General features: G+C 55.2%; 1 protein-coding gene across 11 annotated transcripts in view; it reads left to right on the top strand.

Moving 5' to 3' along the window:
- The window catches only part of EBF3 (EBF transcription factor 3), a 117,999-nt gene extending 110,888 nt beyond the window's left edge, over positions 1-7,111 (top strand). For 2 of the 11 annotated variants that reach the window (XM_034986150.1, XM_034986133.1), the window contains exons 13-17: positions 260-437; positions 1,375-1,563; positions 1,949-2,146; positions 3,206-3,318; positions 4,433-7,111. In XM_034986150.1, the coding sequence (XP_034842041.1) occupies positions 260-437; positions 1,375-1,563; positions 1,949-2,146; positions 3,206-3,318; positions 4,433-4,450 (696 nt within the window). In that variant the 3' untranslated portion in view covers positions 4,451-7,111. Of the gene's footprint in view, positions 1-259; positions 438-1,374; positions 1,564-1,948; positions 2,147-3,099; positions 3,319-4,432 lie in introns of those variants that run through there. The other 9 variants (XM_034986198.1, XM_034986179.1, XM_034986217.1 and 6 more) reach the window with 7 other exon arrangements.
- The last annotated feature ends 512 nt before the right edge of the window (positions 7,112-7,623 follow it).

Here is a 7,623-nt window from a genome sequence, read left to right as displayed (position 1 = left end):
CTGGGCGCGGTGCGTCCCCGGCTTCCGTGCACCCCTCGGGGGCCTGTGGGCTGTGGGTGCAGATCGAGCAGATGGCCGCTCACAGGCACTGTCACACCGTCTTCCTCAGGGAGCTGGTTCTCCCATTACAGAATCAGTTGTGTCCCCGTCTGGACCCAGGGGCAGGGGAACGCCTCGTGGGGCAAGGTGGAGGGCGCCTGCGCTCCCCGGGGCGCGAGGGAGAGCTGGAGGCGACCGGGCCCTTCCCCTGCCGCCCTAGGAGATCATCCTGAAGCGAGCGGCTGACATTGCCGAGGCCTTGTACAGCGTGCCCCGCAACCACAACCAGATCCCCACCCTGGGCAACACCCCCGCGCACACGGGCATGATGGGCGTGAACTCCTTCAGCAGCCAGCTAGCCGTCAACGTGTCCGAGACCTCGCAGGCCAACGACCAAGGTACGCGCCGGGCCGGCGCCAGCCCCCTTCCCTGGACGCGCTCCCACGGACAGCTGAGACTCGGCCGCAGCCGCCCGGGTCCCGGTCCCGCGGGAAAGGCGGGCTGCACTCCGCTCCCCGAGGCCCTGCCCGGCGCGCGCGGGGTGGGGAGCGCTCGGAGAACCCAGAACTAATTTGTTGCCGCGGTACCTGGCTGCCACTCGGGCGGGGTACTGGTTTTTGCCAGAAGTTTCTTTGAAAGGCTGGGAGGAGCCACAGGACGGCCGTGGGGTAGTAAGTGGACGGGACCCTTCTCAGATATGTCCCACGGGTGGGACTGGGAAGGCGTAAATGGAGAGGAGATCCCAGTCCCCCCAGCCCCACCTCCCCTCACCCCGGGTGCACCTGCTCCCGTCATGCGGTGACCTGGCAGCCGCAGGTCACGGGGCCCTGTCCCGTGAGCCACTTCTGAGCAGATCTCAGTTGTCCTCCCTCCAACCTGTGCCGGCAGCGGTCGCAGAGGAGGCCTGGGCCCGCCGCCGCCGCTCGGCTCCGGTTCGTGCGCCCTCCCGCGGCGGGCCCGACGCCACCGCGCCTCAGCCCTCCCCACACTCATGAAGACCCCCAAGCAGCCCTTCCTGGGCAGTTACGGCCACAAACGAGCTGTCCCTGTCAGCCGTGGCACTTGAAGGTCCGAAAGTTCGCCTAGCGTGGGGGGACAGGCCCCGAGCCCACGCTGTCGGTAACTGCTTCTGAAGAGAAGCCCGAAAGCACCTGACGGTCAGACCGAAGCGCACGGGGCCGGCGCGGCCAGGAGCCGGCTGGAGGCGCCGGGCAGGCGTGGAGCGTGAGGTCAATGAGAAATGTTGCATATGTGCTAGAGATTCGCGGGGAGCCCCCCCCAAGTGTGTCTCTCCCTGATAATAACGTTATTTTTGGCCGGGGGGGGTCTTAACAGTCGGCTACAGTCGCAATACCAGCAGCGTGTCCCCGCGAGGCTACGTCCCCAGCAGTACTCCCCAGCAGTCCAATTACAACACAGTCAGCACTAGCATGAATGGATATGGAAGTGGCGCCATGGCCAATCTAGGGGTCCCGGGCTCGCCTGGATTTCTTAATGGCTCTTCCGCCAACTCTCCCTACGGCAGTAAGTGTCTGTTTTTGTCACACGTCATCACGTAGATTCGTGTTCACTACCAGGTCAAATGTGTGCATTGCTTGGCTGTCCTGTGATGTGAGCTGCTGGGCCAGAGGGAGGGTGGCTCTGGAGGCTGGGGTCCGTGTGGCGACGGTAAATTGACCTGCGGTGGGCCCCCCGCGAGGCCACGTCGGGAACCTGCGCAGAGTGGGGCCGCCCGACTGGAAGCGAGAGGCCGCCACGGGGGCTTGCCTGTTGTCCGGAGAGCGGCCGGGCCGGCAGCGAGTCACGGTGGTCTCGTCGCCCCGACGCTCCGGGCGCGGCCCGAGGAGCCCTCCGTGTCGCGTTGCTGCGCCCCGCGCCGCGCGCCCTGACCGTCTGTGCTTTGTTGCAGTAGCACCGTCCAGCCCCACCATGGCAGCCTCTTCGGTCACCCTCCCTTCAAACTGTAGCGGCACACACAGCATTTTCTCATTCTCACCTGCCAATGTCATCTCTGCAGTGAAACAAAAGAGCGCCTTCGCGCCCGTGGTCCGGCCCCAAGCTTCTCCTCCTCCCTCCTGCACCAGCACCAACGGGAACGGACTCCAAGGTGAGGGGTGGCGTCCTGGCCCCGGGCCCCCCGAGCGCCGCCGGCGGCACTCTCCCCCGAGGCCGGGCCGGGCGCGGGGCCCCAGCCCTTCCTCGGGGTGCTCGCCCCGCCGTGGCCGCTGCATGCTCCCCGTTGCTGGGCCGCGATGTGAGCCCCCCCCCGGCCCGGTATCCACGTGAACGAGCCCCCTTCGCTCACCCTCAACCGGTAGCAGACTCTCGGTGGTGGAAACCATCGCGTCCTGCTTCCAACCTCACCCACGTGCCCTCCTGGCGAAGCGGCCCCTCCCCGCAGGAAGGGGAAGCACCGGGGAGCCGTGCGAATGCAGCGGGGGGACCGGGGGGGGGGCCCTGTTCCGGCCACTCAGCAGACAGGCCTTCAGGGCCGCGGCTCGCCCAGTGAGAGCAGGGTGCACCCCCCCGTAGCGCCTGCGCTCGCAGCCTCCTTGCTCGCTCGCAGCAAAGTAGCCTCGGGACGGGGATGGCGGGTCATCGGGTCACCTGCGGAGCCCAGCCCCAAGCCAGCGTGCTCTCCGTGTCCCGAGACGGAGTCTGCCTTCTCCACCTGGTATAGCAGACCCTGGGCCGCCAGGCTGTGCTGTCCTCGGAAAGGGGTGCACCCAGACCAGGGCCGTGCATGCGTGAACACCGGGTGGGAGTCGGTTTCTCTAAGTCCTCTCCTGCACACGCTCAGGAGGGAGCAGGGCTGGCCCCCAGGGCAGGGGGAGGCGCCCCGTGGACACGGCTGCCCATAGACGGGGCCACGTGGAGCAGGCACCCCGTGCCTGCCCAGGGCTGGGTCCCTCTGGGCAGCGTAGGCCGCACCGTGGCCTGTGAGGTGTGTGGCGGGTGGGCCACGTGAGTGCCCCTAGGCCTCGTGATCTTCCGCGTGGCTCTGTGACTCACGGGGGCCACAGGCGCTGAATTAAGTGGCCATCATCTGGCCTCTTTCAGAACCACCTTTGGTATATGCTCCTCCCGGTGAAAATCAAATCCAGTTACTCCTTTAAAAAAATGAATCCATTCAACCAGTATTTACTGAGCACCTACTATGTACCAGGCTCTCTGCTGGGTGCTGAGGACGTTACCGTGGAGAAGACAAACTGGCCCTTTTGTGAAGTCGGTGGCATATTTCACTTTGATGAACTAATGCTCAAAAAAGGAACTGGAAAGGTATCCGTGATTTGAAATAATTGTCTTCCCAACATCTTAGTGTATGAGAGGGACGCCCAGGCCCCGTGTGCCGCCGACCGGCCTGCGGGCCCGCCCCCGCGGCCCCCAGCCCAGAGCTGCTTGCGGGCCCGGTGGTGGCCAGGTGCCACGGCCCGGCCACCGTCCGCACGGCGCGGAGGCCCACGGGAGCACGGTGCTGCCTGGGCAGCGTGTACCCACGCGGGTCTGCCAAAACCATAACGTTGTAACGGTGAGTCGGAGAGGAGTTAAGACTTGGAATTAATGAACTGGGAAACTGAAGCTCACATCACTACGTGAACAAACGTATGAATATGTTCTACATCAATTAATGAGAATGATCATTCTGACAAAAATTAAACAACACTAAAGTTAAAAGATTTTAAATCATATTCATACCAGGAGTTCACTGGAAAGCGTCCGCTGCGCTTGGCGTTTTAGCACCGAGTTTCTTATTCCGAGAGGGGCCGAAAGAGCGCCCTGAGGCGGGGCTGTGACTGGGGTCTCTTCGGGGCCTTGGCCTTGAGAGGGCAGGGCAGCTGGGCTGTGAGCGGCTTTGCTCCTGGAGAGCCCGTGACTCACCATTACGATACGGAACAGTCAGAAGAAGTCAGAGGCCAGGGCTGAGAGCAGAGGGGGAGACTGAGGCACATCCAGTTTTCACGGAGGGAGTGAGCGCGGCGCCCGGGTCCCACCGGGCCTGCGGGCCGGCCCCGGCTGGCGTCACAGGCGTGACCAGGTTGGTTCACATCTGTCCACAGAGGTGGCCTCTGGGGAGTCTGGGCCTCCGTCTGCTATAAACAAGCCACCGAGACCTGTGGGAGGCGGCAGCCTTCTGCGCACGATGGCCAGAGCCGTTCCCTTCCAGAGGAAGTCTCTGAGGAGGGCTGCAGCGTGAGAGGTCGGGGGGGGGGGGGTTGTCCCCACACGTACCCCGGTCCCGTGAGGTAGAGGCCCCCCCCCGCGCCTTGACCAAGCCCACGGCTGGTTAGTGGGTGCGGCGCACGCCCCACGTCACCGTTGAGTCAAGCCCCAGGCGAAGGCCGCCCGGCCGCGAGAGGGGCGGCCCAGTAACCTGCTGCGCTCTCTCTTTCAGCTATGTCTGGGCTGGTAGTCCCGCCGATGTGAGGGGCTCGCCTTCCCTCCCGCAGCACCCAGCACCCAAGGACGGACTTCAGGGGACACGTTTAGTATATATGAGCTGCTGCTGAAGCCATTGTCTGCAAACACGTCAGCCGCGGTGGAAATGCTACAAGAGACTTTGTTTAAAGATTTTATTTAAACTATTAAGAATCAACATGCAAACAGCCTACTTCTTCATGAACAATTCCATTTTATTGACTGAACTTTTCTCATATTTTCACATTTCTCAGTCCTGAAGACTAAGGAAAACAAAGCGACGCCTATTTTGTATAAAGTTTCTGACTCCGTCTTCGCTATGTCTAGTACTTGCTATGTGTTGGGAGAAACTTTGTGAATGCACCATTTTGATTATCATGAAACACTGATGAAAAATGCCTCCAAACATTTTTCTGTGCTCATACTTAGATTCACAATGGTTGTGTATCTCTATAATGTGAAATATTTTTTTGTGGTGAAAAAAAAAAAAGGGGCCAAGGAGGTGTGAGCCATCGAACTGGAAGAAAGGAGGACTACGTGACTAGGAGAATTCGGGGTGGCAGGGAGGGAGGGTGGGTTTATCATTGCTTAACTTCATCTTAATGAAATGAAACTTTGTAACTTATTGTAGTTAGAAATTGTAACTTTGATATTGAATTCTCTTGCCTTCAACAAGCACACTGACAGAAAAAAAAATATGCTACTGTCTGTTGGTTAAAATATTCTCCCACTGCTAGAGCTTCCTGTTAAGCAAGTGTGATCTGCAACATTTTTTCAACTTTTGCTAGCACTGTATACTATTGCATTCTTAGGCTACTGTGAGGTCCATGTTTCTTGTACCAGAAATTGTCCTTTTGACTTCTAGCTCCTTCTTCCCTAATGTGTTTTGTATGTGGTTATAAAATTGTAGACTTTTGTGATTTTGCCAAAGTTGTAGCTAAATATTTATACACTTGTCTTGAATTTTTTTCAGATCCACTTAAATATTTAGAAAAAAAAAACAAAACACGTTTTCTTCCTTATGTGTCTCATAAGGAATAAAATGGTCTCCATTCAACACTTTTCCATGAACACCTACAGTTGCTAAGGGACTTTCTTTTGTAACATATCGATTATAAATATTGTATTTATCTTTGAAATTTTGTACATTGCTTTTCCTGCCATTTCCTTTTTCTTGTCTGTATTGGTTTTGGATCGTGGCCTGGTGTTGGGAAGAGCACTAAGCCCAGAGCTGTCTCTTTGACCTGTTTTGTTAAAGCGAACCAGTGTCCTTGCATTTCATTTGTACTTCAAAGATTTGCTTTTGTTTAGACTTTCCATCCTTCTTTTCCCTTTTTTTTTTATTTTGAGGAAAAGTCAAATTCATTGTTTATTTTTATATTATTTTTAAGTTATCTGAACAAATACTTTTGAAAAAAAGTTCGTTGTATAGTCAAAACAAAACGGTGCCACTCAGCTGTGACAAATCCTAGTAGATTCTGTGCATGTGGAACAGCAACGAAGAGGGGACACCGTTTGGGGCTGTGTCCTTATTTTTCTGTAGAATGTAAAAAAGTCATTTTAGCTGCCACCCATGACTTTGCCACATAGCTGAACTGTGTTTACTGGAAAAATTCAGAGGCCTAAAGTTTAAAATAAAATTTACTTCTGATGTTTTAATTAAAATGTTTGCCACATTAACTTCTCTGATGCCTTAAAAGTGGACTTCTTTAAAGAACCTTTGTGCTATTTTATCACAGGCTCATGACACAATTGTTAATCGATATTTCATTTGGAGATTTACGGTGTAACACACACACACACACACACACACAAACAAAAGCACAAACCTGGTGTTCCATGTGTCGCTCCTTTCTGCGTCTGATTCTGCTGCGTTGTGTGTCCTCCCGGGCCCACCTAGGATTCAGAGAGGTTTCAGGGAGAACCAAAATCACCGCTGGTTTTTAACTTTTTTTTTTAAAACAATACTTTTTTTGTGGTCAGACCCAACAGCACCGTCTGTACTTTTTAAACCGGAATGACCTCCTTCAGATCCTGTGCCTGTTCGTGCCAAACCCACAGTGAGACCAGGAGGGTCAGTCTTTCCCCTTTGTGTTAACTGCTTTGCAGACACAGCACAGCAAATGTTTTGCAAATTGCAGCAGAAATCAGATTTAAAACAAAAAGGAGGGACTTTAAAAAACTTTGACAAAAAAGAAAAAAGAAAAAACAAAACCATGCACAACTTAGGAAAGTGTTCATTCAAGGGACTAAATAAAAGAAGCAGAATGTTCCCGGTGGTCAGGTGGGTCACAGTCCGTCCCTTTGACCGCTAAGGCTTAGCTACGTGGGAAAGCCTGAGAAGTCACTTTGGAACTAAATTGCCTCCGTTTTATTTTGTATAAGTAAGGGTTTGATCTAAAAACAAGCTCACGTGTACATGTTAAGAACGTTTGCAAGTTTCCTCATCCCTGCACTCGGTTTGTGTTTTAGATTAGTCAATGCCCCTCATCGCTTCATTGTCTCAAAATCGAGCGCTTCACTAAATGGTAGATTTTACTGTTAAAGACCCTACAATAAGATTGTTTTATCTGTACATTTTTTCAGATATTTAACTGTATAAAAATGTTCATTTTACACAATATTTAATTAAAGTATTTCTCGTCTGTGAATTTCACTTTGGGTAATTTTATCTGTTTTGACTACAACGAGTGGCAGAAGGCGTGCACAAGGTACACTGGGTTGGTGGTGGGGGGGGTGGGGGGGTGGTGTTCCTTTGCACACCCTGGGCCCCAGGGCTGTATCTTGGCCCAGATACAGTAATTCATGGAAGAACCTTTCTACGAAGTTCTCAGTCCTCGAACGGCTCCTCTATCCGGCCTAGAGCACTTCTTCCAGGTCCTGGGATGGCCCGGGGCCCAGAGGGGCCGTCTGTCCGCAGGCTGCCCTCCAAGCAGCTGTGCACGACTCTGTGTGGGACACGCAGGCCACAGCAGCACCGTGGCGATTAACAGCCACGAGCTCCCCACCCCCGGCGCTCCCGCCACTGCTTCCAAGCCGGGGGGCTCGCCGGGTCGCGAGCAAGTGCTCGGGCCGCGTCCGACACCCACTCCTCCCACCGACCCCACCCAGCGCATTGGGGCGAGAAGCAGCGTCAGGCTCTGGGCAGGCGGCCGGACACCAGGGGCC

This window comes from Mirounga leonina, unplaced genomic scaffold (assembly GCF_011800145.1).
Source record: "Mirounga leonina isolate KUSES-001 unplaced genomic scaffold, KU_Mleo_1.0 Mir_114, whole genome shotgun sequence".
NCBI classification, from domain to species: domain Eukaryota; kingdom Metazoa; phylum Chordata; class Mammalia; order Carnivora; family Phocidae; genus Mirounga; species Mirounga leonina.
This window is presented reverse-complemented; position numbering and strand designations above follow the sequence as displayed.